We start from the raw sequence: 16,812 nt of genomic DNA on the forward strand, positions 1-16,812 counted from the left end.
TGCATAAAAGTCAGCCTAATTTTATGTGGTGCCCCAATAGCCAGTTAAGTGCTGAATATTTATTTATTTAAAAACTTAATATACCACCTTGAGTCACAGCGGTTTCCAAATAAACATACAAAGATCAAAAACAAAACCAATACAAATCATTCTTCAAAATAATATCAGCACATATAAAAGCAAAACCTAAAAATTCTTCAGTAATGTATTTAAAAAAAAAGTTACAAAAATGTCCAAACAATGTTAGGAAAGACAGATCAAAAGTATGTGTCTTCAAACAGCTTGGTTTTCAAAATCTTCTTAAAGATGTAGTGATCTACACATAATCTTAGTTGCCCAGTAAGCTTGTTCCAATATGATATTCCAGCAATGGAAAACATTTGAAGTTCAGTTGCCACATATCTTACATTACCAGCTGTCAATGCTACCAATTTCATTTTCCCCTCAGAGCGCAATGCCATAAGAACATAAGAATTGCCGCTGCTAGGTTAAACCAGCTCATGCGGCGGCCCTCTGGTCAAAGAAAGTGATTTAAAACAAAGAAAAAGTTTTTTCCCCCCAAATATATAGAAAAGTAAATATTGCTTAATCGACTCAAGCAAAAAACAAAAGGAATTGACCCCGAAATATCCAGAAAGAAGAAAATCCAGAGAAAACCAAAAAAACTCTGTGGAGTGACGATGTTCCTAAATGGACTTTATTTGAAAGTGTCAAAGTTCCAAAGGTCCACTGAAATCATCCACATAAAATAATTCCATCCACATAAAAATAAATCATCCACATAAGAGCCCTAAAAGACCTAGTCCGCTAGGGATACAGGACCCAACACGGTCCGCGTTTCGACAAAAAGTATGTGGGAAACAATTGTGTAAATTAACATAAGAAGCGGATACACGATTAACTGATATACAGGCGTCTAATACATTTAAAACCCTCATTTCGTTTCCTTCTCCAGGCGGGATAAAGAGAGAAAAGCTGTCAGCTGATATAGCTCAAAGAAAACATATTTCTGAGAATTATATTGTATTATGCACTTGCATGGGTGACGAAGATAAAAAGTCGCCCTAGGAGCTAGAACTCCAGATTTTAATAAGAGAAATTCTTTTCTACGCTTTTGTGTATCTCTTGCCAAGTCAGGAAACATTTGTATCTTAAAGTCCCAAAACTTTTTTTCTTTGTTTTTAAAGAAAAGTCTCAAAAGCCAATTTTTATCCAAAGTAAGAGCTAAAGTCACTATTAATGTTGCTGGTATGGCACTTTCCTTGTCTGATAGCTCAAGTAAAGCTAATACGTCGATTGGCCCTTGATTTCTTTCCTGTTGTTGATTCTGATTTTTATTTGGGTGAATGGGGGCAATGAATCTTCAGGCACTTCTAGTATCTCCAACAGGTAACACTTTAACATTTCTCTTGGGGTAGCTGTTGTAATTTGAGGAAAATTAATCAATTTAAGATTGTTACTCCTGGAGAAATTCTCAAATGTCTCTATCTTCCTTCTTAAATTAACATTGTCCTTCATTAATGTCTCTTGAATTAATTTGGAAGATTTGAGTTCATCTTTAATATTCTGTATATCTATTTTTGAATCACCCAGGTCCTGTTTTATTTGGACAATTTCCTTCTCTTGGGTTTTTATCTTTCCCTCAATTTGAAGATGATTAGTATTCATAGTTCTAACTAAATTGGCAACCTGATCCCACAAGGCGCCCAAAGTTACTTCTTGGGGCTATACAATATTAAAATATTGCAGGTCTAATGTTGTAAGGATCTGCTCACCAACCGAAGGTTCCCCTCCTCCTCCTCTCTCTATTCCCTCTTAACTTTAGAGAGTGCCCTCTCGTTCTCTCTACCTTGGAGAGGGTGAACAACCTGTCCTTATCTACTAAGTCTATTCCCTTCAGTACCTTGAATGTTTCAATCATGTCCCCTCTCAATCTCCTCTGTTCGAGGGAGAAGAGGCCCAGTTTCTCCAATCTCTCACTGTACGGCAACTCCTCCAGCCCTTTAACCATTTTGGTCGCTCTTCTCTGGACCCTTTTGAGTAGTACCGTGTCCTTTTCATGTACGGCGACCAGTGCTGGACGCAGTACTCCAGATGAGGGCATACCATGGCATGATAACCTTCTCTGATCTGTTTGTGATCCCCTTCTTTATCATTCCTAGCAATCTGTTCACCCTTTTTGCCACAGCCGCACATTGCGTGGACGGCTTCATCGACTTTTCGATCAGAACTCCCAAGTCTCTTTCCTGGGAGGTCTCTCCATGTACCGCCCCGGACATCCTGTATTCATGTATGAGATTTTTGTTACCGATATGCATCACTTTACATTTATCTACGTTGAACCTCATCTGTCATGTCAATGCCCATTTCTCGAGCCTGATTATGTCACATTGCAGATCTTCGCAATCCTCCTGCGTCTTCACTGCTCTGAATAACTTCGTATCGTCTGCAAATCTAATCACTTCACTCGTCGTACCTATGTCCAAATCGTTTATAAAGATGTTGAAGAGCACGGGTCCAAGCACCGAGCCCTGCGGCACCCCACTGGTGACGCTCTTCCAGTCCGAGTATTGGCCATTTACCCCCACTCTCTGTTTCCTATGCTCCAGCCAGTTTTTAATCCACGTGAGTATTTCACCCTCGATTCCATGACTCGCAAGTTTCCGAAGTAGTCGTTCATGCGGAACCTTTTAATGGGGTATAACAAAGCTTTCTCACATGAAGTGGTGGCCAGTTTTTAAAGAAACTGGGAGTTGCTCATTGAATATCTTCTTGTTTGTTTTCTGTTATGATTTTTAATTATGTGTGTTACAAGGAGGATGGATTGTTGTGCTCTGCCCAGACTTGTAGACTGAGCAGAATAGAAATGTTTTGATGAATAAATAAACTTACACACACAATTGTACACTTACACTTTAATTCTATATATGGCATTTTAAATGGTATGTACATATATGTGTATGCATTCAATTTGCATGCATAATTTGATTGATAAATGAGCCAATTTGCACCAATAATTAGGTGCTAATAATCAATTATCAGTGCTACTTGGCATTAATTAAAATTTGCATGCATATTTTTAGGTGCTGTGATCTGCATGTAAATTTTATGAATGGATCTAAAAATGGAGCTTGGCCATGGAAGGGGCATGGGTGAAACAGGGTGTTTCTGTAATTTGCACACAGTTTTATCAAATAAGGGAAATCTGTACTTTTTACCCCTCCCCCCCATTTTACGAAGTCACGTTGGGCTTTTTTTATCGCTTGCAATGGCAGTATTAGCTCTGATGCTCATAGAATTCCTAATCCTGCCGCAGCTGGCGATTAAAAACGCCTCACGTGGCTTTGTGAAAGGGGAGGTTAAGGTGTTAAATCTCACACCCAAACCTGGGCATGAATCCTGGCATCAAACTCTATTCTTATAAACGACGTCAAGTAGAGAATGACACAGGAACACACTTTTTCCCATCTCCGTGGGAATTCAAGTTCCCATCCTGTCCCCACGAGTTCTTTTCCTGTCCCTGTCCCATTCCTGCAAGCTCTGTCCTCATCTGCACAAGCCTAAAACACTTTAAAATCATAAGTAGCAACATTCTAGAGCTCAGATTGTGATGTCATAATGCCTCATTCCACCAATGCTTAAGCTCTGTCCTCATCTGCACAAGCCTCAAACAATTTAACATTCTAGAGCTCAGATTGTGATGTCATAATGCCTCATTCCACCAATGCTTAAGCTCTGTCCTCATCTGCACAAGCCTCAAACACTTTAACATTCTAGAGCTCAGATTGTGATGTCATAATGCCTCATTCCACCAATGCTTAAGCTCTGTCCTCATCTGCACAAGCCTCAAACACTTTAACATTCTAGAGCTCAGATTGTGATGTCATAATGCCTCATTCCACCAATGCTTAAGCTCTGTCCTCATCTGCACAAGCCTCAAACACTTTAACATTCTAGAGCTCAGATTGTGATGTCATAATGCCTCATTCCACCAATGCTTAAGCTCTGTCCTCATCTGCACAAGCCTCAAACACTTTAACATTCTAGAGCTCAGATTGTGATGTCATAATGCCTCATTCCACCAATGCTTAAGCTCTGTCCTCATCTGCACAAGCCTCAAACACTTTAACATTCTAGAGCTCAGATTGTGATGTCATAATGCCTCATTCCACCAATGCCTAAGCTCTGTCCTCATCTGCACAAGCCTCAAACACTTTAACATTCTAGAGCTCAGATTGTGATGTCATAATGCCTCATTCCACCAATGCCTAAGCTCTGTCCTCATCTGCACAAGCCTCAAACACTTTAACATTCTAGAGCTCAGATTGTGATGTCATAATGCCTCATTCCACCAATGCCTAAGCTCTGTCCTCAGCTGCACAAGCCTCAAACACTTTAAAATCATGTATTTGAGGCTTGTACGGTTAAGGCAGAGCTTACAGGAATGGGGCAAGGATAGGGATAGTGACAAAACTCGTGGGGAATGGGGTGGGGAAATTGAGTTCCCGTGTCATTGTCTAAAGTCAAGTTCTTCTATTTGGACTTTATGCCAAAGTGTTTATGAAAATCAACGTAACTGGTTGATTCATACTCATACATCTCACTTGCCTTTTCGTTTTTGTTTGGTTTAGGTTGAGGCAAGCTGTCTTCTTTTCTTTTTTGGGGGGCTTTGCACATGCTCCCGCTTCACATCTCCATTCTTTTCAGGTTACCAGTTGAATAGGGTTATCATATGGCTCCAGAAAAAGGACGGATTGAGACATCCGAGTTTTACTCTCACCGATGGAAGCAAAACCCAGATGCCTCAATCCGTCCTCTTTACTTCCATTGTTTTCAGTGGAAGTAAAACCCGGATGCCTCAATCCGTCCTCTTTACTTCCATTGTTTTCAGTGGAAGTAAAACCCGGATGCCTCAATCCGTCCTCTTTACTTCCATTGTTTTCAGTGGAAGTAAAACCCGGATGCCTCAATCCGTCCTCTTTACTTCCATTGTTTTCAGTGGAAGTAAAACCCGGATGCCTCAATCCGTCCTCTTTACTTCCATTGTTTTCAGTGGAAGTAAAACCCGGATGCCTCAATCCGTCCTCTTTACTTCCATTGTTTTCAGTGGAAGTAAAAGTCGGATGCCTCAATCCGTCCTCCTTTTTCTGGAGTCATATGGTAACCCTATAGTTGAATTGAAAGTGCCCTCATTCTGGAAGCAAGATGCTAAACTTGGCACGTATCTATTTGCTTCAAGTCCCCACCATATAATTACTAACAATGTTATTGAGACAGAATTGCATTAATTACTGTCTTGGCTCTTCCTCTTTTTTGTTGACATTCCCAGGCCTGGAAAGCAAGTGTAAGACTGGGGACAAGAGAGCAGATTCTTTGGCCAAGGACAAGAAAAGGCTTGAAGCTGAACTTGAGGCGCTGTCAAGGAAATCCCATGATGCTTCAGGCCAGCTGGTCTTAATTAGCCAGGAGTTACTGAAAAAGGAAAGGTAAGAGTCTTTCCAGCAAGAATAAGTCTTTATAATTTATTAAGGATAGGGTAAATCCCTCATGCCTGCCTTTCAAAATGATGATCTCTTGCTTCAACCCTTGGTACTTCCAGTAGTATCACGAGTTGCCATGAGAGATTGCAGCGACCATCTTGAAAGGCCACTGCAAGGGGGAAAGAGCGAGAGGGCTGAACTTCTGCCCCAAAGACCACCAGGTATGTAGGTAGGCCTATGGGGGGCCTACCTACACACTAGGAGAGGGTAGGCATGCAGAGAGGACTTTGATGTAGGCAGGGAGCAGAGAGAAGGCATTGTCGAGGGGGGGGGGGCAGGTTGTTTATTTTGTTAAAAAATTTTTTTTAATAGTATGCAGGTCCCTGAGCAATATGTAGCCAGCTCCTGCACAACTCTTATGCGGATCTACCTGAATATCAATTGGGCCCGCATACTGCCTATAGTTATGCCCCGATATTTGGTACTGGTGCCCGGACATGACCCAGCACTGAATATTGGGGCCCAAGGAATGTCACTTTAAGAAGATTGTAAAAACAGTAATTCTGAAAATGAAGTTTGCATCTTCCTTTTACACGAAGGATACTGCCCCTGAAATTTTGTTTACTGTCATCCTTAAGGCAATAGACATTGCCATGTAACCTTCTTCTGTACATCATCTCCATTTATTGATTTTAGGGAGCACTATCCTCATTAATATTGCAATTAGTTTATCGAATTATAAAATATTAAACGCAGTATTGAAAAAGAAATATACTTTGCAGTGATTCAACAAATTGGAAGGGCTGGCACTAGAGTGATGTTTTGGATTTATAAATAATTCTTCAATATGTATACATGGGAAGAGAGGTTTCAAAGCAATTTAGCTGGTATAATACCTAGGCACTTTCAAATAGCCGCCTACACAAATGTACCAGTTGTTTTGTGTACTCATATTCCTAACTGGTTTTCAAAGGGTGACTAGTCTGCAAGATATTGGGGGGGGGGAGGGGGGATTCAGTAAATGGCACCCAATGTTCGGTGCTGGGAAGATCCATGCTAAACTAGTATGAGTGCCCTTTAGAGACTATTAGTTTAGTGCAGATTGTGTGCCTAACTCCAAGTGTGGCACTTACACCTGCTAAAACCTGGCGTAAATTTTCTTGCCTTCTTGTTTTATTTCCCTTATCTATATTATTGCTGGATAAGTATATATTTATAATATTTTTCATTTTCCCTATTTTCCCTGGCACGTTAGCTTAGAATGGAAGCCCGTTTGGGACAGAGAGGGAAGATTCTAAAAGTGCCTTAAGTCAATGCAATTTACATAAATTGTAATCTGCTTAGGTTACAAGCGGAATAGAAATGTTAAAAAATAAATAAATAAATGGTAGCATGTAACTAACAGCAGTTTGGCGCGTAAATGACCTTACTCTATAACATCACCCCTAAATTCCAGGAATACCCCTGACCCACTTATGCCCCTCCCATAAAATTTAGGCACACAGGGCCAGATTCTGCAACCGGTGCCGGTATCGGCTGGCACCTTTGAAACCAGCGCCACTCGTATGTCAATCAAGCACCAGCACCGGTTGCAGAATCATGGCAAGGACAAACATTTCCTGTGCCTATGTTTGACATAAATCAAATCTATGAAGGTGTCTACCAGCACCTGAGGTCATTTCTGGCGTTAACCACACCTCTGTTGAGCTCAGGCACTGGTAGGCACCTCCATAGATGAGATTCTGGTGCTGGAAATGATTATGGCAATGGTGTAGTAAGGGGTTGGGCAGTCTTCCCTGGGTGCCGTCTTGGTGAGGGCGCAGGCACTAGTCCTCCTCTGCACCCTCCCCTCACTGCCGCATGTGCACGCAGCTTCCCTTCCCCGGTTCCTCTGTAACGTTCCTGGTGCGAGCAGGAACCGTCTTGCCGGCTCCCTCCTCTGTTTTGCTGCAGCGCTTGCGCATTTGTGTGGATCCAGAAACATTTTTTTGGGCCAATGCGGCCCAGGAAAGCCAAAAGGTTGGACACCCCTGGTGTAAAGTGATGCATGTAGGTAACAAAAATCTCATGCACGAATACAGGATGTCTGGGGCGGTACTTGTAGAGACCTCCCAGGAAAGAGACTTGGGAGTTATGATCGACAAGTCAATGAAGGCATTTAAGCAATGCATGGTGGCGGCGAAAAGGGCAAACAGAATGCTAGGAATAATTAAGAAGGGGATCACAAACAGATCTGAGAAGGTTATCATGCCGCTATACTGGGCCATGGTACGCCCCCACCTGGAATACTGTGTTCAGCACTGGTCACCATACTTAAAGAAGGACATAGTACTACTCAAAAGGGTCCAGAGAAGAGCAACCAAAATGGTTAAGGGGCTGGAGGAGTTGTCGTACAGTGAGAGATTAGAGAAACTGGGCCTCTTCTCCCTTGAAAAGAGGAGGCTGAGAGGGGACATGATCGAAACATTCAAGATAATAAAGGGAATAGACTTAGTAGATAAAGACAGGTTGTTCACCCTCTGCAAGGTAGGGAGAACAAGAGGGCACTCTAAAGTTAAAAGGGGATAGATTCCATTCAAACGTAAGGAAGTTCTTCTTCACTCAGAGAGTGATGGAAAACTGGAAGGCTCTTCCGGAGGCTATCATAGGGGAAAACACCCTCCCGGGATTCAAGACAAAGTTAGATAAGTTCCTGCTAAACCAGAACGTACGCAGGTAAGGCTAGACTCAGTTAGGGCACTGGTCTGACCCAGCAATTCTTATGTTCTTAGTTTTTGGTATAAGGAAATTTGATTCATTTCAGTTATTCTTATCTGAAGTTCGTTGGCTACCTGTGGCCGCTAGGATTCAGTTTAAATTAGGCATTACACTTTTTAAAATCTTAACATTACAAGAGACTGATGCTAAATATCAAACTCAAACTCTTTTTAAGTTGAAATTTCCAATGTTTAAGAGAGTTAAATCAGCTTTTTGTTCCATATCAGTTAGCTAAATTTTGGTATGAGCTTCCATTTAGTTTAAGATCATGTACTCACTATTGTAGATTTAGAAAGAACTTGAAAACTTTTGTTTCACGGTTATGGTTTATCTGCTAATTGATAGGTTTTGTTGTATGTCTTTCTTTTGACTCTAATTCCTGGATGAATTAATTTTTTTATTTAATTCGTTTTTTATCCCATTCTCCTGAAAGAGCTCAGAAAGAGTTACAGGTTAACATACATAATATACAGTTAATAGATTACAATTTGCCATAGTTACAGTACAAGCTTTTATCCTAATTCAACACATACTTAGGATCTAATACCAATATACATTAATATATCTTTGTAATCTATTGGCCTTAAGCAGGGAAGTTAGGTGAAGACAATGTCCTGCAACTTCCCTGGTTTGCTAAAGTTGAGGAGTCCTTTAAGGGATCTGGTCTGTGGGGACACTTGATTCCAGTGGCTCGGTATGACGTAGGAACATCATTTGGCGGTTTGCAGTTAAAGGGCATGACCAGGGGATGTTTGAGGTTATTTCATCCTCGGAGCAGAGCAATCTTAGTTGTCATGTAGCCTGGTGCCATGTCGTGCTTCTTTAATGATGTTGTCCGTCCTTAAACTGAACAGGTATCGAATATAATAACTAGTGTAACATAACATCTGCACATAACTCCAAATGAGTGCCAATTAACACCAATTATTGTTTGTTAATGTCTCATTAGCTAATTAGTTTGTGTGAAGATCTGGGATCCATGTCCAATTTTGAGTGCCCATCTTTGGACGACCTATATATTATAGGGTCCAAGGGATAAGAACATAAGAGTTGCCTTACTGGGACAGGCTGAAGGTCCATCAAGCCTAGTATCCTATTTCAAACAGTGGCCTATCCAGGTCAGAGAAGTATCTGGCAAGATCCCAAAAGAGTAAAATCTTCCTTAGGGAGAAGTCTAGGGAAGTCCCCTCCCTAAGGAAGTCCATGATTGGCTGAGGTGTCCCGGCCCCTCCTAAGGGAGGAGCCTGAGGCGCCTCAGCCAATCAGTGCCTTATGCCTCTCCCCGTGCAGCAAATGATGCGCTAGGGCGGGGCCTAAGGCTCTATTGGGGTGGCGGCTGGCGGGAGAACAGGAGGAGGAGGACTTTACTCCTCCTCCTCCTGAAGATTTTCAGCAGCGTAGGAGCAGGAGGAGGGTCCAGGCACCCCTCCTGCTCCCGAAGATGGGAGCCTGCCTCAAGGAGCAGGAGGGACCGGGCACCCCTCCTGCTCCCAACAATTGAAAAGGTACCGGAGTGGGTGGGTGGGCTGGGCCCGACCACCTGGGCCGACCAGGGTGGGGAGGGGGAGGACAAGGAGCAGCACCCCTCCTGCTCCCAACTTTGGGGTCAGGTTGGGCGTTTTGGGTTGGGGCGTGCCAGTCGGGGGGGGGGGGGTAGTTGGCCTATGGAGGAGTTACCAGGCACCCCTCCTGCTCCCAACGTTTTTAAAGGTACGGGGTGTGGGTCTGGCCGGCCCGGCCCAGACCGTTCGGGTGCAGTGGCTCTCCTGCTTCCCCTTCCAGGCAATCTTGCCGCCCAGACTCTCCTGCTCTCTGCCGCCTTCCATGCTGTGTGAGCCCGCGGGTTTAAAGCGGGACTGCACTGCGGCGTGTAGCTCCGCTTTAAACCTGCGGGCTCACACTGCAGGGAAGGCGGCAGAGAGTAGGAGCTCAGGGCAGAAAGCAGGGCTGGAAGATCAGGGCGAGCAGGCAGGAGACATGGGGCAGAGCAGGGCTTTTCTATGGAGCTGGAGAGTTGAACAGATGTTTTCGACTGGTCTCCAGCAGTTGCTTCATGGGTTGAGCGGCCGAAATTTTGGGTAGTGAATTGGGTCGCTGTCCAATTTGCATGCATTTCACCTCATTTGCATGCACGGATTCAAAGCGGATCGCAGGGGAGGTGAGTGAATCAAGCCGGATGGAAATTTGATAGTTAAGTGGTCGCAAACCGATCGCTACACGATCGGTTTGCTTAGTGAATCTGACCCTTAGTGCAATAGATATTCTGAATCAACTATGAAGTGTTTTCTTTCTATTATCGAACATGTATGTACTGTCCAATATTTATTAATGTTGTTATGTAAACCATATAGGACAAACTCGCGGCCCGGAGGCCACATGCGGCCCGCCAGGTACTATTTTGAGGCCCTCGGTATGTTTATCATAATCACAAAAGTAAAATAAAACAGTTTCTTGATCATACGTCTCTTTAGCTATAAATGACAATATTATTATTAAGACTTAGCCAAAAGGAAAGATTTATAAACTATAAAGAGTTTTACCTCATGCAAAATTGTCATTTCTTTAATAAGACATTAACAATTTTTTTCTGCGGCCCTCCAAGTACCGACAAATCCAAAATGTGGCCCTGCAAAGGGTTTGAGTTTGAGACCACTGGCTTAACTGTAACCATGACATCCTGTTTGTCTTTGGGAAGCAGAGCTGAGCTTGTGATATCATAATGCTTCATTCCACCAATAAGAGCCAACCTCATCAGTGATGTCACAATGGTTTGATTGTCCTGTTCTCCCCTCTGCCCTCCGACCCAGCCAGCAGATTAACCATTCCCCTTAACTCAGTGGTCTCAAACTCTTTAATAAGACATTAACTATTTTTTCTGCGGCCCTCCAAGTACCGACAAATCCAAAATGTGGCCCCGCAAAGGGTTTGAGTTTGAAACCACTGATATAGGATATATATTTTATATAAATTTTTAAATAAATAAATAATAGAATTGGCACCATGCACACAGCATTAAGGGGGGGGGGGCACCTAAACTGAGAAGCAATGTACAGAATTGCCCCAATAGAAAAGTGAACACATAATTTGCCACCCCAGGGGATTTTCAGAATTGCTCCCCATCTATCTCATGGTCTCTTTGGAGTATGTGCTGGCAAAAGGACAGGAAGCATTTGCAAGTCAAACCAGCGGTGAAAAGCTGTTGAAATATTACATGGGCTAAAGTTTAAGCCTTAATATAGTCTTTCCTCCCTTGCACTCCCCTCTGTTCTTCCTCTCCTCCTCTCATTTTACCTCTTCTCCCCCCTGTTCCGTCTCTTCATCCTCCAGGAGCCTGAATGAGCTGCGAGCTTTGTTACTAGAGGCCAATCGTCACTCACCTGGGCCAGAGAGGGACCTAAGTCGAGAGGTTCATAAAGCTGAGTGGAGGCTGAAAGAACAGAAGCTCAAAGAGGAGATCAAAATTCTGCGAGAGAAGTTGATGGTCCTAGTAAGTATAATGGAAATTTTAGTTTGTACAGGTTTGTTTATACCACTTTCGTAAATCAAAACCATTTAATCAAGACAGAAAGGTACAAATCGTTAGGGATGTACCCCCAGAAAATGTTTGTTTCATTTTTCAAACGAATGTCATTAAGAGTGTGCACTATCTACACACATGGGGGAAGTCTATATAGGTTGCCCAAAGTAATTGGCTAAATTGGTGATAGCAATCAATAATTAGAAACATACAAACATGATGGCAGCTAAAGGCCAAATGGCCCATAAAGTCTGCCTATCTGCAGAATCCACTATCTCCTCTTCTTCCTATGAGATTCCACGTGTGACAAAGAAAACACTGGCTGGGTGGCTCCTATATCTCTTTCATTCCTCAGGAGTTTTCTGATTTGGGGAGGAGATGGTCCTCCAAAGCAGGAGTCTTTCGCTCAGTGCAGGTCTGTATCCGTGTCCAGCTAAAGCATCTCACAAATAGAAAATGACTGCTAAGTCTCAGCTCAGTGTTTGTTAATCCATATTTGCCATTTCTCTACTATTTAAATAATAATAATAATAACTTTATTCTTGTATACCGCAATACCATGGAAGTTCAATGCGGTTAACAATAGAAGAGACTGTACATTTACAGCGATGATACATATTACAGTGTTGTTACATTTACAGAGATGTTACATAAATAGCAGTAATAAAAAGGCATATACTAAAGAAGAGACTGTACGTATACAGCGATGTTACATGTTATAGCGGTGGTACATTTACAGTGATGTTAAATGTGAGGCAATGAAAAGGCAGGGCAATTAGATAAAACAGAGATTGAGAAAGAGAGGCCATAGTGGCTTGGGAGGGGGGCGTAGTCAGAGGGAATGGAGGCATGTCGAGGTCAGGAGGGTGCAGGGAAGGAGGGAAGGCAGCGTTAGCGGAATTTGTCGAAGAGGTAGGTTTTTAGTGACTTCCTGAACAGGTGGTAGGGCGGGGAGTTGGAGATGAGGGCGGTAAGGCAATTGTTCCATTTGCCCGCTTGGAATGCTAGGGTTCTATCGATGAATCTCTTGAAGAGGCAGCCTTTTAGGGAGGGAAAGGTGAATAGGTGGGCGTTTCGTGTGCGAGAGGGGCCTGCTATTTCAAGGTGCTCAGACAAGTAGATTGGGGAAGATCCTGTAAGAGTTTTGAAACAGAGGCAGGCGAACTTAAAGATGATCCTTGCCTCTACTGGAAGCCAATGGAGTTTGGTGTAGTAGGGGCTAACATGGTCGTATTTTTTGAGATCATAGATGAGGCGGACGGCCGCATTTTGGACTGTTCTAAGACGTTTGATGGAGGTCGTTAAAGAGGTCATTTTTAAACTGCCCATCAATTAATACTTTTCACTCATGAACTTTGCACCAGTTTTCAACAGAAAGTAAGCACGTACTTTCACTGGCCCCAGGTACAAAGTATCTGCAGGTACAATTTTGTAGAAACTAATGTTTTTTATAGTTCAAAATGTCCATCGTCCTCTGACCTAACAGGCCTCTGAGAATATCTTCTCTCAGTGCAGCTGAGCATATGTATGTTATTGAACCGTGTGCATGTCTTTTTTTAAAACAATTTATTCAAATGAACAAGTCAAGCACACATACACTGATACAAAATTTTACATTGTGTGCATATCTTTTACTGCACTGAGGAAAGGCAATTTTCAGATAACCAATTTACGTGGGTGAATCGCTATTTTCCATTCAGATAACTTTGAAAATTGCTTTCTTGATATTTAAAGCCACATTCTGGGCTATGAGAATCATCTCTAGTGCTTCTAGCTGTTAGCTTCTCTTCTCCATGACAAGCAGTCACAACCAATTTATTTCCCATTATTCAGGATAAAGAGAAATCAGAATCGGAGCAGCGGCGCTACTCGTTGATTGACCCCTCGTCTGAGACGGAAGTTCTGCGACTGCAGCACCGACTGGTCACTACAGAAGATGTCCTTCGTAATGCCCTAGAGCAGAGTCAGCAGACGGAAAAACTAATGGAAGCTATGAGGAGTTCCGAGAAAGCACAGGTTGGTCGTTGGTCTCACACAACCTTGAAACACCGAGGCATGTGCGCACTCTGAAAATTGCTGGAGGAGGAAATAACCCAGCCTGATTTGCACACATTTTTGCCAATCGTAGTTAAACCATCATAGATTTGTTCTCATTCTGGAGACAGTGATGCAGTACATAAAATCCAAGAACATGAACAAACTTGATTCCCTGCTCCAAGATACTATATTAACCCCATGTCATGTGTGCTGTTTGGGCTTTCCGCCCCCCCCTCCCAATTTCTAAACTTTTGTTTGTTTGTTTCATACATTTTAATAAAAAGAAGTTCACTGTGTGAGAGACCTTTTTATGTTTGCTAATTGACTTAATATTAATTTTTAAGTTAATCAATTCTAAATAAATTTTTGAATTCAACAATATTTATTAAAGCTAATGAACCGAATGTATATTAGTAATGGCCCAATCCTAGTATGTTAAGTATTGATTAGACAAAGGGAATGAGAGTTGGAGATAATTTGGGCTACAGAATCAGACCAGCAGTACAACTCATTGCTTTACATAAGAAGTTGCCTCCGCTGAGGCAGACCAGAGGTCCATCTCGCCCAGCGGTCCGTTCCCGCGGCGGCCCATCAAGCCTATTGCCTGAGCAGTGGTCCCTGACTATTTCTATAACCTACCTCTACTCCTATCCCTATAACCTACCTCTACTCCTATCTGTACCCCTCAATTCCTTTATCCTCTAGGAACCTATCCAAACCTTCTTTGAAGCCTTGTAACGTGCTCCTGCCTACCACAGCCTCCGTAATGCCCTGGAACAGTCCTTCGTAGTGCCCTAGAACAGAGTTATTAGACAAAAAGTAATGGAAGCTATGAGTTCTCTTGAGAAAGCATACAGAGCAATATATTCCCCTTAATTACGAACAACAGAGCCATCTCAAGGGGTGAATAAAAAGGGTGACTGTATACACCAGGGGTGAGCAACCTTGGTTCTCAAGGGCCACAACCAAGTTGGGTTTTAGGATTTTCTTGATGAATATGCATGAGATCTATTTGCATGCAGTGCCTCCATTGGGGAAATCCTGAAAAACCAACTGTGTTTTAGCCCTCAAGGACCGAGGTTGCTGAAAAGTTCTCAGCCTAGCCAACATAGTTTGGGACAGTCTGTATTGAGGGCTGTACGCTTAGTCCAGCGATTTTCTACGTTTTTCGTTTCATGTTTTTCTGATGGAACAAAAAAAAAAGTGGAAAAATCACTGGACTAAGCATATAGCCCTTGATGGAGGCTGCCCCCAACTTTATTGGCTAGGATGAGAACTTTTCAGCAACCCCTCATATACAGTATGATTTATTTTTATTTAAGTATTTATATACCACTTATAGCCTAAGTGGTTTACATTCAGGTACTCAAGCATTTATCCCTATCTGTCATGGTGGGCTCACACTCTATCTAATATACCTGGGGCAATGGGGGGTTAAGTGAATTGCCCAGGGTCACAAGGAGCAGCGTGGGATTAGAACTCACAACCTCAGGGTGCCGAGGCTGTAGCTCTAATCACTGTGCCACACACTCCCTATGATTGTATGTTTACTTGTATATATAGTAGACAGTTGACGTGATAAGTTTGTAGAGAATTTTTTATTCACGGTTTCAAAAAAATGCTTTACGTCTCTATGTTTTGTATTGCAGACATCAGCAAACTCTGGTCCTGCCAATGGAATCCATCAACAGGATAAACCCCACAAACAAGAGGTGAGATATGTCTCTCTCAATTATATTTCACCCCTTCACCTCTACCATTCTGTACCCCAGCCATTAGTGGACCTACTGGAGATGCTCCAATCTATCTGGCAAGTTGCTGTTGTGTATGCATTTTTTTCCTCCATTTCTAACTCCCACCATTGCCATTTAAACCATTTGGCTAGAGCAGACTCCTCACTCTAGTGGTTTTCAACCCAGACTACAGACTCACTTTTCCATCTTAAGCATGCCTTTAGTATAGATTCTCTTAGAATGTCATGACTAGATTGTAAGCTCTATAGAGCAGGGTCTATCTCTCCTATATGCATCTGGATAGTGCTGTGCATGCCTGGTAACACTTCAGATATAAGTAGTCATCGTAACTTTTTCATCAGCAGGAAACCATGGTGATATAACACATTCTCACTATGCTGCCATTTTGTCCAGTTGGTTCAATGTGGATTGCTCAGTACACGTCCCCATGGATTTCTTTTACTTTCCTGTTAATTTGATAGAGTTGTGTTTCCTTGCTTCTTTTTTTGTATTACATTTGTAAATTGCTTTGTTACTTATTGTGAATGCAATGTATAGAACACAACTAAACATACATGCACAAGTCCACTAAGGTAGTACCGTATATACTTAAATATAAACTGAGATTTTTGGGCCCCAAAAATGGGGTTCTCAGTTTATATTTGAGCCTCCTTTGGATGATGGTGCTTTTTTTCTCCCCTCCCCACCCAATGAACAACAATGCTATTTTCTATCCCTCCAGATGCCCAGCACTGCTATCTCTCCCGCCCTCCCAATGACCATAAGAATAGCCTTACTGGGTCAGAGCAATGGTCCATCAAGCCCAGTAGCCAATCCAGGTCACTAGTACCTGGCCAAAACCCAAGGAGTAGCAACATTCCAGCATCTCAAAGAATAACTAGATTCTGGAACCCCAATGAGAGCAACATTCCAGAGCTGAGATTGTGATGTCATAATGCCTCATTCCACAATGCCTCAGAGCCAACCTCATCAGTGATTTTACAATGGCTTAATTATCCTATACGTGGCTCATATTAGAACATAAGAATAGCCTTACTGGGTCAGACCAAAGGTCCATCAAGCCCAGTAGCTGGTTCTCACGGTGGCCAATCCAGGTCACTAGTACCTGGCCAAAACCCAAGGAGTAGCAATATTTCAGCATCTCAAAGAATAACAAGATTCTGGAACCCCAATGAGAGCAACATTCGAGAGCTGAGATTGTGATGTCATAATGCCTCATTCCTCAGTGTCTCAGAGCCAACCTCATCAGTAATGTTACAATGGCTTA

At 42.5% G+C, this 16,812-nt stretch overlaps 1 protein-coding gene across 2 annotated transcripts in view; it reads left to right on the forward strand.

Moving 5' to 3' along the window:
* Positions 1 to 16,812, forward strand: part of CLIP2 (CAP-Gly domain containing linker protein 2) — a 169,398-nt gene that overhangs the window by 146,478 nt on the left and 6,108 nt on the right. For both annotated transcript variants that reach the window (XM_033922592.1, XM_033922593.1), the window contains 4 exons: positions 5,330 to 5,486; positions 11,565 to 11,724; positions 13,588 to 13,770; positions 15,441 to 15,503. In XM_033922592.1, the coding sequence (XP_033778483.1) occupies positions 5,330 to 5,486; positions 11,565 to 11,724; positions 13,588 to 13,770; positions 15,441 to 15,503 (563 nt within the window). The remainder of the gene's footprint in view (positions 1 to 5,329; positions 5,487 to 11,564; positions 11,725 to 13,587; positions 13,771 to 15,440; positions 15,504 to 16,812) is intronic.

The sequence above is a fragment of the Geotrypetes seraphini genome, chromosome 15 (genome assembly GCF_902459505.1).
Source record: "Geotrypetes seraphini chromosome 15, aGeoSer1.1, whole genome shotgun sequence".
NCBI lineage: Eukaryota > Metazoa > Chordata > Amphibia > Gymnophiona > Dermophiidae > Geotrypetes > Geotrypetes seraphini.